The sequence below is a fragment of the Pecten maximus genome, chromosome 14 (genome assembly GCF_902652985.1).
Source record: "Pecten maximus chromosome 14, xPecMax1.1, whole genome shotgun sequence".
Taxonomy (NCBI): domain Eukaryota; kingdom Metazoa; phylum Mollusca; class Bivalvia; order Pectinida; family Pectinidae; genus Pecten; species Pecten maximus.
This window is the reverse complement of record NC_047028.1, coordinates 27,742,785-27,760,439: the sequence shown is the minus strand read 5'-3', so window position 1 is coordinate 27,760,439 and position 17,655 is coordinate 27,742,785. Positions and strand designations below refer to the sequence as shown.

The 17,655-nt window shown below is 34.7% G+C and overlaps 1 protein-coding gene across 1 annotated transcript in view; it reads right to left on the bottom strand.

The window, feature by feature from the left end:
• Positions 1-17,655, bottom strand: part of LOC117342946 (cadherin-87A-like) — a 30,574-nt gene that overhangs the window by 5,052 nt on the left and 7,867 nt on the right. The window contains exon 2 of the mRNA XM_033905250.1: positions 15,712-15,813. Within this exon, the coding sequence (XP_033761141.1) occupies positions 15,712-15,775 (64 nt within the window). The 5' untranslated portion in view covers positions 15,776-15,813. The remainder of the gene's footprint in view (positions 1-15,711; positions 15,814-17,655) is intronic.

Below are 17,655 nucleotides of genomic sequence, written 5' to 3'. Positions count from 1 at the left end.
GATAGGATATAAGGGAGTATAGCTATGCTTTAGTTTCTCTTACTTTAAAATAAACTTGGATTGCATTGCGGACACCAAATATTAAATGCACATTGTATCATTAACCAGATCGCCATACCTTTACCTCACAAGAATATTACTGCAAATTATTAAATCGCTCTTTCTTGCATAAATACAAAAATAAAATATATGCTTTGTTTGCAATTTTTTTTATTTTTTTTTTTTTGTTTCTAAGTTAAGAATCGCCTTTAAAGCAAAAAACTCCAAAGATTGCATGGATGAAGATCATCAATAAGACTTCTGAAATTTGGTTATTTTTATACCATGTGCTGATTTGAATAAATTGTCAAAATACGAAAAGATTTTTATTTTTTTTCAAATGTCACAGGGAAACTCAAATCCATTTGTAAAAGTTGTCTGAAAGGTGTTAATGTTGCTTGTACATTATATCACTGCGCAGACGCAACAATATGGAAACATAATGGCACAGTGGAAGTTTTGAACTTTTTCATGAACTGCATACCGTTTATTCTCACTCACCACTTAAATATAAATCAATTTGGATTTAAAACATTGCTTTGTCAGCAACTGGTGTTTATGTTTTCAAATAATTTTCGACACTTCCTTGTTGTATTTATAAATTATTGTAAAATAATTAGTACGTAAACGTGTGTCCCTTTGCATTAGATAACACGGAATGACTATGTAACACTCCATCCTGCCCTTTACACGCTTCAGCCATATTTTTTATATTATTGCTCAGTTTGCCTTACAACAGGCGAGAATGAAACATTTTATGTCACATGCAGTTAAAATGTAATGGAGTCAGTGTTTCAGAACACAAAAATACCATGTACTATGCAACACAAATTTTAATTGATTTCAACATTAAAATTAAGGCGATGATTATAAAGTTTTGTGAAGTTTAATGCTTCCAAGAGATCCGTTAATTGTATCGTATTGTTTTTATAATTAAACACACATCAACGCAAGAGAGATATTATTTAAGTTTGTGTCATTCCCAGTAGGCTACAGCGAGACGTTAATACGTTTATCACGTTCTCCTCGCAATCACGCGATCGGTAGTGTCAGAATGAATGGATACAGGAGCGACATTTCCTGTTAAAGTGCACTGTTTAATCTTCAGATTAACAATATTACCTCGGATAGCGTTACAAGCCGGCAGCTTTCCCGGCAGGTGGCCAGCATGACATTTTCGTCAAGCTAGGATTCTCGTGAAGAAGTCGCGCACACAAGCACAATTTTGTTATCAGAGTAAAACATATAGCATTTATTTCTATCGTAGAATTGGCATGTTAGAGCTCTGGAACATTTCTCTGTATTTGAGTATATTTTTTGATGTATGGCAATTAAACGACTTTTACTACCACCAACAAATAAACGCAGCTGTTATTCGGGGAAAAAAGGGGACAACCGGATCAGAGAACACATCACTAAAACAAAAAATAAACCATGATCTCCCTATGGAATCCGGAAATCAGGAGACTGCGTCACCATGATATCACAAATCAACTACTACACTTGTGTATCACAACATTAAATCTTTACGATAATTCAGAATTTCTGTATTTTAAGTTCGTATAAAAAAGAAGAGAGGAATGTTATGTCAAATTCAATCGTTCTGACCGTATAATTGGGGGAAACACGTTGAGACCATTCGTCAATATTACTGCATTTACTTCGATATTGTGTGACATATATATTGCAATCTTATACTTATACTAATATTGAAATCTGTGATTGACAAATTTTGCCCTTGACTCACTGTTTATCAGTGATACATCAGCGCATATCATGTTAAGACATATGTACAAGAAGGAATGGATAATTGATAAAATGTTAAATCGCTAGTATTAACAAACTACGATGAAAATGTGATAATGACGTTTCTAGTGTGAATGATTTCCTGTTTATAACATCCAAGTATATGCTAGGCTATCAGTCTGAGGATTTAGGCACCAATAAACTAAGGTCAATGTTTTACTTCACAATGTGGCTACACATGTTTTACGTCAGGAGGTTGGAACAATTGTTATGGCATTACAATAGTGGCATTGCTTATTTATGATAATCATATCCCTGATTCAAAAATGAAAAACCTATATCGCTATTAGATAGAGCCAAGTAAGGCGATTTTGACATGAAAGGAACTCCTTTCTTTTGCACAGAATAATACCTTTCCATATAATCTAGTTTGTATTTAATCGTTATGGTTTAAAACAAAATTAAAGAACTCACGGCTTTCCTTGCTTAAATTCATATAATAGTAATAATCATAGCAAAAATATATAGTATTTAAACTAACTATAGTTGGTCATTCAATCAAAACGGGCGTTACTTTGTGAAAATCGCATTTATACCACCAGATAATTCTTAAAGACATGTGTAATGGTATCAAAGTCCTATATAAGGATACACATTGTACATTTTGTATATCTGTTCTTTTTAGAATGTAACTCTCCTAGGAAATAACTAAAAAAGTTCCAAACTTATTTTATCGTTAATTGAATCATATTTATAATTCAGAAAGCACTGGCTTTGTGATATCGAGCGAATATCGTTCCTGAGACATTTGCAAACACTTTAAATCCTTAAGACTGACGAACAAGATGAGTGATAGTCAATGCAATTACAATGTGTATGGATACTAACCTCTTGGTAATAATTTCCCTGTTAGTCACTGCAGGGAAATAAATGTTGATTATATAACCTACTATTGTCACCCCAGAGATAAAGGTGTAATGAAATCAATTAGGTCTTCTTTCAGTAAATAATGATAGAAAACGGAATCTACGAAAGAGTGGATCAATAGTGCAAAGGTATTGATTGTTTATTTGTTTGTTTAGCTTGCCTTGGGTTTTACTTTATACATCTTAGTTGTTGTTGTTTGTTTGTTAGTTTTAATTTTTTATTTATTTTTGTTCTTGTAAATCGGCCAAACTTTTCAATGCAAAAGCTTCTGTTACTGCGGTTGTCCATAGAATTAATTTTTCCTGGAAGGTAGAGGGATGTCAACACAAGTGATCAGGCACGTACAGTAGGTTGTAACCATGTTACGTAACCACAACAGATCCATCTAGTTCAACAAGGTCAGCTAATGCAGGATGCCATTGGGGATTTCATGCATTATTGTCAACTTTTAACAACCTCCCTCGTCACCAATGACGTCGCATTAAGTTCCTCCTCTAATCGACAGCTAGTAAATATAACACCAATTACCAACGACGTGTCTACACAAGGTGACGTCATAAGAACGAACGCATTACCTGGCTCCTCTTTCCTGAGACCCCTGACCTTTTGGTGAGTCTGATCAATAAGACCAGGCATTATTGTACAATAGACATGGAAAATAAATGGATGTGTCTAAAGGCAAGAACTTCCAATATTTCACGTTCGTTAAAAATTTATTAAATTTGAATTAAATGTGAAACCATATCTTGAAGTCTACCTTCAAGGACAGAATCCATAGATTAAGGCATATGGAACGAAAATTGGTAATTGAGCACAATAACGCACACACGGGAACAGGACTGCAATGACACAAACAACGGCGTTCGAGTTCGAGAGCGCTTGAAAATCAATGCAGTAATAAAAAAAGAATTATACAAACAACAATCGTCATGCGAGCACCGAAACAAGCAACAGTAATCAAGAAAGAATTAATACAAACAGTAACATAGACAGCTTCAACACAAACAACAGTATCCAAGAGAGCATCGACATAAAAATAGCACTATGAAGAGCATCAATATAAGCTACAAATACAAACAACAGTAGCAAAGGTACTACCAATACAAAGAACAGTTTTTTAAGAGAGCATCAATACCAATAATGGTAAGCATGATAGCAGCAGTACCCAAACACTGTTTTTAAAGGCAAAAAAAATCAACTAAGAATGATAACTTGAACATAATTTATGATAACAGAACGAACAGAAACGACAGGAAACTTGAAATGACCAAAAATAAAAGAGAGCAGCGACACACAAAATATGAAAGAATAATTTCAATAACTGAAAGAAACCTATTGGAAATCAGAATGTAAATGACACAAACAAAAGCCAACATGAGAAGATTTTATCAGCAGTTTTTAGGTAACTGTTACCTAAACAACAGTACAGAGATACAGGACACATGAACAACATATCCTACAAATATTGTCATGATTTAAAAAAAATAGGAAATACAAACACAAAAGCCGTTAAATAAAATGTCCAACAAGGAAATCAACCACGTGAACATTTTCTGAAATATGGTAATCATTTGAAGTCCTGTAGTTGCAAAAAATAACATCGACATTTAGGCATAGAATTGATTTATGTCTTGCAAAAAAATCTTACGGGGCATTGTAATGGCCACCAAGAGATCAATCTCACACGATAGTATTCATATTTACCTGAACAATTTCAGTGAGTACATAGTGTCAAAAACGTTCGTCTCTGGTTGTCATTGGGGATTAAAATATATGTGCAGTCTGGGATACATCCGTTTGTCATTCCATTAACGTAATATAAACATAACCCAACATAGATTTTCTCCAGTGAAGTCCAATATATTATTGAAATAAAATTCTATTTTATTTCAAATTAAAACATTCAGCATTGGTAAATGAGTCGGATGGAACTAATGTACTAACCTATCGGAGCATGATAATACATATCTGTAAAAGAGCACCAGGTTGCTTGCTCTTCCAGACAATGAATACGAGACATACTAGGTGAGAATAATTTATATAACTCTTCAGGGAAACACGTAGCAACGTTGTTAATAGTTTCTTTCAAGTAAGAGGCACTTTCTTAAGTGGCAAAATAACGACTATCTTAAAAGGCTTCGTTTTAGGAAGGTAACACTAACATGCGTGAAGCATTAGTCATAAATAGAATTATGATTTTTGTAGAACTCTTGACCCAAAAATTGGTAAAAACATTTTGATTACTTTTATTAATTTCTGCTACTTTACTTATAACCTTTCGTATGTGGTAAATTGTATGAATAGTAGGGGATATAAGCTCTAGTTGCCTCGGGCTCTTCAATAAGTTATAGCTGTGTTTTTTCAGAAAAAAAAATATCTTTCAATAATTTTTCCTATTTCACTGTGAATTTGGCAATGTTTGATATCTATTTTTGGACCTTAATTTGTTCCATTTGTTCCACATGACCAATGTTTTATTTCCACTTAAAATGGTTTTGTCATGAACGTTTATTGGTAACTGAATGAAAAATATAGAGATCAGTCAGAAGGAAACAGCGTATTTCAGTAGAAGAATAGCAAACACCGTTTTACTTGTAGATTAGAATGCTTTATTGGTAATTGAAATAATATATAACATGTACATTAATGGACTGCTTGTATTGATATACATTTATATTTATGTTTGACATTTGACACTATTCATATTACTTGCTCTGATTTGGAGTCATTGACCTAGATTGGCATCTTGGATGAAGCAGAAGACGCTTACCCTCCCGAAACTCATTGTTTTGTGGATTTTGATTGAGCTGTACACTTTTGTTTAATGTCGGTATTGCTTTTGCCCAGGGGCCGCATAGGCCGAGTGGTTAAGGTGTCCCGACATTTTATCACTAGCCCTCCACCTCTGGGTTGCGAGTTCGAAACCTATGTGGGGCAGTTGCCAGGTACTGACCGCCAGCCGGTAGTTTTTCTCCGGGTACTCCGGCTTTTATCCACCTCAAAAACCTGGCACGTCCTTAAATGACCCTGGCTGTTAATACGACGTTAAACACAAAACAAACAAAAACAAACAAAGCTTTTGCCCAAACGTAGAGTCATTGAATCAAGGGGAAACAAAAATGAATCTATCGTCCAAAAGGTATCAATTGAATGTAAAAAACACATAAACTTCATAAAAATACATGTTTTATCAACGGGAAATAGAGCATAACTGAACTGGTACAGATTCCGCTGGTCCACGTTACTTTTTACACTAATAGCAATTTGTTTTCATGTCTGATATTTCACGACAATGTTGTCCAAACTCATTCAGTCTCTGTATAACATGGTGATTTTTTATCTTGATGAAAAAGCATTTTATAAAACTGTAACATTAAGTTGAAACTGCCTGTGAAGTCGTGATATGTGTCGAACAATTTAATCTTAATTAATGATTCGGTTATGAAATGATTATTATCATCAATGGACATTTTGAAAGCATGCTTTTGTCGATTTATCTAGCCGTCAATCTTCTCCTGTGATCGCGTACCGTCGCACTGACAGCAGACAGCCCCAATTACATCACTGTGACAGGAAGCTAATAGAGAAACCCGAAGCTATCGGACTTAATTTGACAAAAGTGACCTAATCAAATGTCAAACTGAAATATTCACACGTCACTTGACATCAGATGAAATACACATCAACAAGCTATATTGTTTTGTTAATCAATAGTTCATATTGATGGTTTTCCCATGTAGGGATGCCACAAGCAACCCACTAGATATGAGAACTACATTTTGTATCCAAAACGAAGTCAGTCCTAAACGGTAGATCTAAGGTAAACAAAACAATATCATATAGCTGTAACGTCCTTCAATGACTCGTAAATGATGCTAACGGCTAAACATATTGATATCCATGAGGCGACAGAAGTAACTTAAAGAACGTCAAATCTGGATGGAAACTGCATGTAACATCGTCAGTTAGCTTTATTGGAAAACCGTTGGCACTGTTTAATAAATACAATATTAAAAGTTTCTCGCGGTAATCAACACTATGTTGGTGGAATGCGTTTTCGTACGCACATAGTTCATACCGTCTGTTTGTACAGCAAGTACATACGACATCTCATGAATAATCACTCTAAGGACATATAATCGAAGGTTTCTCAAGATTATCTCACATTAGGTCCGGATGAAGAAACATCAAAATAACACATTTTGTTATCAACGAAAATTTCCTACGATAAAATTACTGCTGATGACACTTATTGTCGTAGGTTGCTTGATGTAACATTCTGGTTGACATGTTATGGGTATTTAAAATCAATCGTAGCCACTTAAATAGGGGTAATAAGTCTAGCAACTGATAGTACATCAGAATGGTGAGCTGCTATGGGAGGTTCAGTAGAAGAATGTAGCAAGACATGATTTTGAGCTTTGGCATTTCGTTTGGTCATGTTGTTATTTAACTTAGTGCTATAGGGAACAACCAATCAATTGAAAAAATAGACTTTTGAAACATCCCCTGTATATAGAAAGTTGATCCAGGGATAAAATATCTGGCAGCCACTGATTGGCCAGTATGTTATGAAGAAACAAAATAGATATGTAGCCTGATAGGTAACTATCCATAAGAAATGTTGATATAAATTTTGTAAGTCCGATTGAATTTTTCCCCAAAAGTTCAGGTAATAATAATTAACAGGTAAACATTTCAGAATGTTGAGAATTTTTTAAGAGGCACTTTTAAGTGCAAAAATAACGAACTATCTTAAAAAGGCTTCGTTTTAGGAAGGGTAACACTAAAATGCGTGAAGCATTATCATAAATAGAATTATGATTTTTGAGTACTCTTACCCAAAATTGGTAAAATCATTTTGATTACTTTTATTAATTTCTGCTACTTTACTTATAACCTTTCGTATGTGGTAAATTGTACGAATAGTAGGGAATATCAGCTCTAGTTGCGTCGGGCTCTTCAATAAGTTATAGCCGTGTTGTTTCAGAAAAAAAACATCCTTCAATAATTTTTCATATTTCACTGTGAATTCGGCAATGTTTGATATCTATTTTCGGACCTTAATTTGCTCCATTTGTTCACCATGACCAATGTTTTATTTCCACTTAAAATGGTTTTGTCATGAACGTTTATTGGTAACTGAATAGAAATTATAGAGATCAGTCAGAAGGAAACATCGTATTTCAGTAGAAGAATAGCAAAACAAGTTTTAATTGTAGATTAGAATGCTGTATTGATAAGATAATTGAAATTGATATATAATATGTACATTAACGGACTGCTTGTATTGATATACATCTTAACTTATGTTTCATATTTGACAGTATTCATATAACTTATTCTCATTTGGAGACATTGATGATGAAGCAGAAGACGCTTACCCTCCCGAAACTCATTGTTTTGTGGATTTTGATTGAGCTGTACACTTTCGTTTTATGTCGGTATTCTATGTTGCTTTTGCCCAAACGTAGAGTCATTGAATCAAGGGCAAACAAAATGAATCTATCGTCCTAAAGGTATCAATTGAACGTAAAAAACACATAAACTTCATATAAATACATGTTTCTGCTGACGGTATTATCAACGCGAAATGGAGCAAAACAGAATTGGTACAGATTCCGCTGGTCCACAATACTTTTTACACTAATAGCAATTTGTTTTCATGTCTGATATTTCACGACAATGTTGTCCAAACTCATTCAGTCTCTGTATAACATGGTGATTTTTTATCTTGATGAAAAAGCATTTTATAAAACTATAACATTAAGTTGAAACTGCCTGTGAAGTCGTGATATGTGTCGAACAATTTAATCTTAATTAATGATTCGGTTATGAAATGATTATTATCATCAATGGACATTTTGAAAGCATGCTTTTGTCGATTTATCTAGCCGTCAATCTTCTCCTGTGATCGCGTACCGTCGCACTGACAGCAGACAGCACCAATTACATCACTGTGACAGGAAGCTAATAGAGAAACCCGAAGCTATCGGACTTAACTTGACAAAAGTGACCTAATCAAATGTCAAACTGAAATATTCACACGTCACTTGACATCAGATGAAATACACATCAACAACCTATATTGTTTTGTTAATCAATAGTTCATATTGATGGTTTTCTCATGTAGGGATGCCACAAGCAACCCACTAGATATGAGAACTACATTTTGTATCCAAAACGAAGTCAGTCCTAAACGGTAGATCTAAGGTAAACAAAACAATATCATATAGCTGTAACGTCCTTCAATGACTCGTAAATGATGCTAACGGCTAAACATATTGATATCCATGAGGCGACAGAGGTAACTTAAAGAACGTCAAATCTGGATGGAAACTGCATGTAACATAGTCAGTTAGCTTTATTGGAAAACAGTTGGCACTGTTTAATATATACAATATTAACAGTTTCTCGCGGTAATCAACACTATGTTTGGTGGAATGCGTTTTCGTACGCACATAGTTAATACCGTCTGTTTGTACATCAAGTACATACGACATCTCATGAATAATCACTCTAAGGACATATAATCGCAGGTTTCTCAAGATTATCTCACATTAGGTCTGGATGAAGAAACATCAAAATAACACATTTTGTTATCAACGAAATATTCCTACGATAAAATTACTGCTGATGACACTTACTGTCGTAGGTTGCTTGATGTAACAATCTGGTTGACATGTTATGGGTATTTAAAATCAATCATAGCCACTTTAATAGGGGTAATAAGTCTAGCAACTGATAGTATATCAGAATGGTGAGCTGCTATGGGAGGTTCAGTAGAAGAATGTAGCAAGGCATGATTTTGAGCTTTGGCATTTCATTTGGTCATGTTGTTGCTATTTAATTTAGTGCTATAGGGAACAACCAATCAATTGAAAAAATAGACTTTTGAAACATCCCCTGTATATAGAAAGTTGATCCAGGGATAAAATATCTGGCAGCCACGCAGGTACAATTCTTACACCCCCTACCTGCAGGGCAGTAGGTGGTGACACGTAATTGCATAACAGCAATCGTTTACCCCTTTGACCTATCCATACACATTCATCGACAGAAATAAATCCTTCTTCTATTAAATCTGCTACCACCTTGTATCAATTCCCAGCAGAGGTAAATACAATCATCTCTGCTCCCAATAGTGCAATATTCTCATTCAGAAGAGAAGCACGGATCGGACATAAATCGTAGATCGTCTATAAATGTCCAGATACGAGCTGGTGTCGATCGAAACAAAGAGCGGGTCAAGGTTTCTATTGAAGCGCTTTAACACAGAGATGGGCATCCATAATAATTTGTGTTTGGCGTTGCATAATGAAAATGACACTGTTTTGTACAAAAAATGTGGTTGACAGTATTAAGTGTCATTTGTGATTCAGTGGGAATGGGTTAGTGTCATTCAATGCTAATGATGATTCAAGGAATTGCACACAACAACTTAAGCGAAATTCACCCAATTTTCAAAATGGCTACATGGGGAAAAAAACTGAGCTGAAGGACCCAACTTTTTTTTATTTTCGGTTACGTTTTATATGAGACCCTAAACTGTTGTTATAAACAAAAATTGCCATATTGAATCCAAGAATTTAATGATATACTCCAAAACGTTAACACTAAAGTCTATGGAAAAGCAATTGGTTGGTTTGTCCCTATACTCATGAAACGGGTTGATTTTAACCTGTATGTTTACTTTAAATATGGGCTGATTTAAACCACTTATTCGATGCATTATTGATACATCCTTTTTATCACTGATTTAGTGTGATAAACCACTTATACTAGTTTGTTACAAATAGATATGTTGTTTCTAGCAGCTAAATAGTTGGGTTCAAAATATGCTTATAACAATAATCGTAGTGTTATTATCTCATTATTGTGTTACCTCTGTATTATGTTGATCTACAATGTATATATTGCCCCTGATTTAATGTGAAAGACATGTGGTAAAAATAAGAACTGTGAGTTTTAAAGATACATGGTGATACTAACTGAATGGTATGCATGTCATAGTTACATACTGTACTTTTTTGTTGCTAAATGGGAGTGTTACAGACGCGTTTATTTTCTAACTGTTAAGATGCATAGTGATGATTGTAACTACCATGTTGGACTGTTTTAGGTATATATGTTAATGTTCACTGTTTACTGTCAAAGTTCCACATGTTGATATGCATATATATGCTTTTGACAGTGTAATTATCGCACTAGCATCTTATAGGTATAGTTTGTTGAATGTTCCTATGTTGGTATTCCATAAGCAAGATAGGTCATGCACCGTGAAGTATTTTAGTTCATTAATGCTATTTACAACCAGCTCAACCTTGTTTTATTTTCTTTTATCGAAGATGTGTACGTCATTACAACAACGAAGGTCATTTGAAGACCAGTGCCAATAGACTATCATCGGGAACAAATGGGAACACGTAGGTGTCCAAAGAGAATATGGCGATCAAAATGCTTGAAATGAAGGTAATAAAGCTATTTGATTGGTCGTATAGCCTATAAAGTAGATAAAGAAGAACAAGATAAAACGAATCAGAAGAGTTCCGTATGGGTAACGTTTTATGACTTCGCATAGACATTTAGATAATCGAGATTTTCACGTAATCCAGAGTATATGCTATGTCGTAAAGTGACACCTGTTTGGCGATTTAAATGAATTCAACAATCCTTACCACTACCAAGTTACAGTCTTCGTGTCACCTCGCAGACATGACAGATGCAAAGTGACATATACAAGTTTTCAGGAACAGGTAAAGCAAAATTAGAGTCACCGCTTACTTAGGTGGTGACGTTTGGTTTGGTTTGGTTTATTTTGTTTAACGTCCTATTAGCATCTAAGGTCATTTAAGGACGGCCTCCCATGCGTGCGACATGTATGCGTGTGGTGAGTGCGTATGTGTGTTTTGGGAGGCTGCTGTGGTATGTTCGTGTTAAGTCTCCTTGTGATAGGCCAGAACTTTTGCCGATTTAAAGTGCTATCTCACTGAAGCATACTGCCGAAGACATCCAGCAGCACACCCCACCCGGTCACATTATACTGACAACGGGCCAACCAGTCGTCCCACTCCAAATATGCTGAGCGCTAAGCAGGAGTAGCAACTACCATTTTTAAAGACTCTGTATGTCTCGGCTAGGGGACAGAACCCAAAACCTTCCTCACAGCGGCGAACGCTCAACTAAAGGCCAAAAGTGAGGCATTGTCAAGGGGGACATTAGGTAGAAGAAAGTTGTAAAGAAAGATGAGAAAATATAAGATCTCAAATTTAGTCGCCTCTTACGATCATGCAATGGGGGCAGCAGTTACAATTCTTACGCCCTACCTGCAGGGCAGTAGGTGGTGACACGTAATGTCATAACAGCAATCGTTTTTAACCCTTTGACCTATCCATACGCATTCATCGACAGAAATAAATCCTTCTTCTTTTAAATCTGCTACAACCTTGTATCAATTCCCAGCAGATGTAAAATACAATCATCTCTTGCTCCCAATAGTGCAATATATTCTCATTTCCAGAAGAGAAGCACGGATCGGACATAAAATCGTAGATCGTTCATAAATGTCCAGTTACCGAGCTAGTGTCGATCGAAAAAAGAGCGGGTCAAGGTTTCTATTGAAGCGCTTTAACACAGAGATGGGCATCCATATTAATTTGTGTTTGGCGTTGCATAATGAAAATGACACTGTTTTGTACAAAAAAATGTGGTTGACAGTATTAAGTGTCATTTGTGATTCAGTAGGGAATGGGTTAGTGTCATTCAATGCTAATGATGATTCAAGGGATTACACACAACAACTTAACACCTTTCAATACGAATTGAAGAATTTGATACAGTAGACACTTAATTAATTAATCTCAAAAGCACAGTTGTTTTGTTATTCTAGGACTTGTCAGTGATATTAAGGACCTAAATTGCTGATACCTACATAAATAAACATAATAAACATGTCGAAATGTCAACATTTATATATGATCATTATTTTTTTGTTTTTGTTTTTTTTTGTGTGTGTTTTTGTCTTTGAACAAAGCACTAGTAAGTTTAAAATAGAGAGAGAAAGGAGAAAGAAGTGAGTTGATTGATAATATCATGAAATGTAGCATTTTAGTTTGAAATATGAGGAAATTAAAATGCTATTGAGAACAATCATTTCCATCCGCATGAGATACAGATACATCAGATCGACTTGGTACACGGTGACGATGATAAATGTCTGCCTGATAAAATCAACATGATAAAATATCAACACTCGGTACAATCGTAGGAGTTATAAATAACCTCCAATCAAATTTCAATTCATGACCATCCCAAGACGCTCATCACTCCAGACAGAGATCATCTCACACACATCTGAGGGATCGCTTGAACGCTACGCAGCTGATACAGATCAACCAGCAATCGGACTTTTCCTATAGTTACCTATTCTAAAAACAACAACAATGGCGCTTTCTTACCATGTGTTCCCATAAAGCATCTGGAAATGAGATGTCTCCAAACAAACAAAGAGTCCTAATTTATAAATGGAATAGTAATTTATGATTCAAATTCATTAAAACGAATTCAAATTATGAACAAAATTCAATAAACATGAAGATCCTGGAAATTACGAAGTTATTAAGACCAGCTGGTCATAAAGAGTAATCTCTTCTTTTTCATGTTCAACACGTCATGTACGTATTCAAAATGAGAACCGAGGTTGTAAGAACTACACAAGCATATACGAGCACGAACACGAGCAAGGGTAGCTGCATATCACAGATACTCGATTCATGAAATTTCCTAATGCCATCACGATATCGGCCATAATTTCTGATGATTTTCATATATTTATAAGAACATCTATATATGTTTAGCACGTTTCACTTCTGTAGAGTGGCTGTGTAAGTAAAAAGAACTACACGTCACATATATTTTAGTTATACACAATGTTTGTTTGTATAATTTGATTATTTCTAAGTAATGAAAAAGATAAAACAAAAAAGCATCGTAGTACAAATTAGATCGCAACTAACACATTAATTTCAAAAAGGCACAAAGGTAGGACCCAACATACACTGTGTTGTGTGATAGGTATATATCTTGAAAAAACAGTGACATTTGTTTTGTTTTGTATTGATATGATCACATTTCTGAAGACGTTACTCCATGGCAACACCTTTAGATGTCGCCATTATTTAAGATCAGCATCATCGATACGAAGTAGGAGATATACAAATCAGATCAAAATTCTATACTTACAAAGATGCGTATTTTTGACAACAATCAACATACTCAAAGTGAGATAAAAAATTATATATCAGTTATTCAATCTTAATGTTTCAAATTAAGAGGATATTATATCAATAATATATAAACAACATATCATTATGACTCCAAACGATTTGTTGAAATAGACTGTTCCAACAGTTTCAAAGAAAATTATCTGCAGCGTACAATTGGGTTTCAACGTACGCAGGATCCATATTATGTTAAATTTGCACTGATTTATATCAACCACGTACGAATACATTGTGAAATTTAGAAACTTTTGGAATACCAATTTCCGTCACTGAACTACTAAATTAAATCATTGGGTGACTGGATTAACTTAAAGTGTCAGACGGCGTATACGGCTTAACTAATGTGTTCTACCCCTACATAAATATTTTCTTTAATATTCATCTAGATGCTCATGACGGTCCGTTATTGGTTTAACAAATAACGAAGTTTAAATTTTTAAAACGTATTTTACAGAAGTCAGACAATCCATTAATAAGGTTGTTTTATTTTTTTTTATTTTTTTTAAGAAATGCGATTACTACTAATATATATAACATTTCCCAAGGACGCGAGGAGCTCAAGTCTGCGTCTATTACGTTAGAAAACGGTTGAATAAGTGAGCTTCACCTTCTCTGTAGAGAATCGACAATTTATTGGAAATCTATTAAAGGGTTACACGTTTCCGTATATAGAGAAAGATAAAAAGAAAATTGAAAGCTATAAAAAGCTTACAGACATGAATACAGATAAGAAACCAAGGAGTTGTCTTCGAACATGGATGGTGCTTTGGAAATAACAAAATATCACAATAGATTCTCAAGAAAGAAACCATTTACAGAAATAAAACTGTAATCTTATGAACGGATATTGAATAACGAATCGTAAGTCAATATCGAAATACTTTTACCAGAAGGAATACATGATTTATTACCACAGCTAATTTGTAGAGCTAACGATGTCTGGTTTTCGTATATGAAACAGGTAACAAGCTTACTCAGGTAAGAAAATACAAAACAAGGTGAAAAAAGTCTACATACTTGATTTTCATATTCACGCAAACAGTTATTGTATTCCTGAAGATACAGATATATGCCATTTTAACTGATAAACACCTATAAGCAATATGAGAGGTCAAAACATTTTTTTATTAAAGGCAGTACTTTTAATATGACCCAGCTTTTGACGTTTTAATATTTTATAATTCAAAACCGAAAGAAAGAAAGATAAGCCACATGATGATATGCAAATGCCAAAGAAAAAAAATCAGTCAAAATATTTCACTATCAACCGTAATTTCTGACGTATTGTGCGTAACATTGTATAGTCCGAACGGCGTCCAATAAACAATGTATGTAAAACTTCTACTGATAGTCCGAACCAGCAGATAATGTCGTCGTATGCGATAACAATCTCGAATAAATCTATCGAATGTCTAAGGCATATACCGTAACGATACATACATAAATAGTGATGTTGACCTTTACTTTATCAATATGAATATGAATAAAATGACATCCAAATTTTATTTATATTGAAATAAAGATATAATCCAAACACTCCCCCAACCCCTACCCCACCCCATAAAACATAGCATTAACAAGTCATGGATCTAAAACATGTTGGTGCGGACTATACCACGGAAGAAAGTATTCTTTATATGGCGGTCAACAATTGCAACGCCTTAAAATAAAATGCGTCCTCTCTCCCCTTCTCTCTCTCTCTGCCTAACATTCCTACCTGTGGCGTCAAATGTCTTGAAAATGGAGGCAAAGAGTCCAAGAATGACCACACAAATGTCCATTTTGTTTCATGCCCTGGTAACTGCGATCAGTATTTTCTCTGCAGATAAGAAGAAAACACAAATAAGTTAACATAGTCATGTTAATATTGGAATATCAAAGATACTGTGCCACTGTAAACAGAATGTGAATGGGGAGAGTATTGATCAAACTTTCTTGATTAATTTGACGTCCGATGAACAAAAGATATCGGAGCAGGTATGACTGTATTTCTCACAAATAATCACCCACTGCCACATGTAGTATGATGCAAACGGGTAATTAAATCCCCCATACTGCTTTGGCTAGGAATTCAAATTCCTTATTACATTTTCACGATAAAGTAACAAAGTGTTGAAGCTAATGTATGTTTGGAATAAGTGCGTATGCATTGACGTACCGCATAGGGTAAACCTTTGCATGTATTGAGCAGTTGCATGTTACGATACATACGTATAGGCAAGCAATGTTTTATTGATAAAATTTTCCTTAATTGAAAATAATTCAATTTCTTTTGTTCTTGTTTTTCTCTCCGAGACAGTGAACGGAATGAATAATAAATTCATAAATAAACCTTCATATCCTATCACGCCAAGCAAGCAATTGGTAAATAAAAGCTATTATGTGTTGAAGAATGACTGAAAGTTGCCGCACTTAAAGACACTCTTACTATTAAATAGTCACATATCAAGAGTCAAAATCATATTCAGTATATAGTGTGAATTTGCAAGAAAAACATGAAAGAAGAAAATTAAAAGTCTTGGATAACAAACACAATTAAATATTTATTGTATAGTAACACGGACATGACTATTAATAGATACATGAGTAATGGAAAAAGATAGCATATACCGATCAGGCATTGTTGTGTATTGTTTACTACACGTGTGCGTCCGGGTTAATATTTTTTTCTCGTGCGCTTTCCCGCACGCTTGATTATGTAACGTTACACTTACATGAAAAACGCTTAAATGACTCAGTAGATCACAATATGACAGATAAAATCACTCTGATTCCGGCACCTGAGCTAGAAAGGCTGAAATGAATAGTCTAAAGAAAAACGTATTTAGCTGGAAAGATAGACCATGATCTTCTTCTTGATCCGACAACAAGGTCGTTTGATAAAGATTATTTGGCAGAGGTTGATAGGTTAGCAACTGAAAGGTAGTTAGCTAGCAAGTCAGCAACCACAAGAAAGTCGGCGGGCAGGCCAGCAGCCACTATACGGGTACTTTTGACGATATAAACAAATAATAAGCATTAGGTAAATAACAAAAACAGAAGTCTAGGTGGCCAATAACAACAAATCGTGATATACAGAACGTTAGAAGGTATATACTGCCAGTCACTAACTACAGTCAGTGAAATACACGTATAGTCAGAGCGTCAGATTGTATAAAGTGCTAGTCACTAACTACAGTCAGTGAAATACTCGTATATTCAAAGTGTCAGATTGTATAAAGTTCTAGTCACTAACCACAGTTAGTAAAATACTCGTATAGTCAGAGTGTCAGATGGTTTATATTGCTAGTCACTAACCACAGTCAGTAAAATACTCGTATACTCAAAGTGTCAGATGGTATAAAGTTCCAGTCATTAACTACAGTCAGTGAAATACACGTATAGTCAGAGAGTCAGATTGTATATATTGCTAGTCACTAACCACAGTTGGTAAAATACTCGTATACTCAGAGCGTCAGATTGTATAAAGTGCTAATCACTTACTACAGTCAGTGAAATACTCGTATAGTCAGAAAGTCAGATGGTATATACTGCTAGTCACTAACTAGTCAGTTAAATAATCGTATAGTCAGAGGTTACGGGCCGAGCCAACGATTTTTGGCAAGGACTAGTAAGTTTTTGTGTAAAATCAAGCACTAGTTCTAGTTGTAAGAGGATTCTA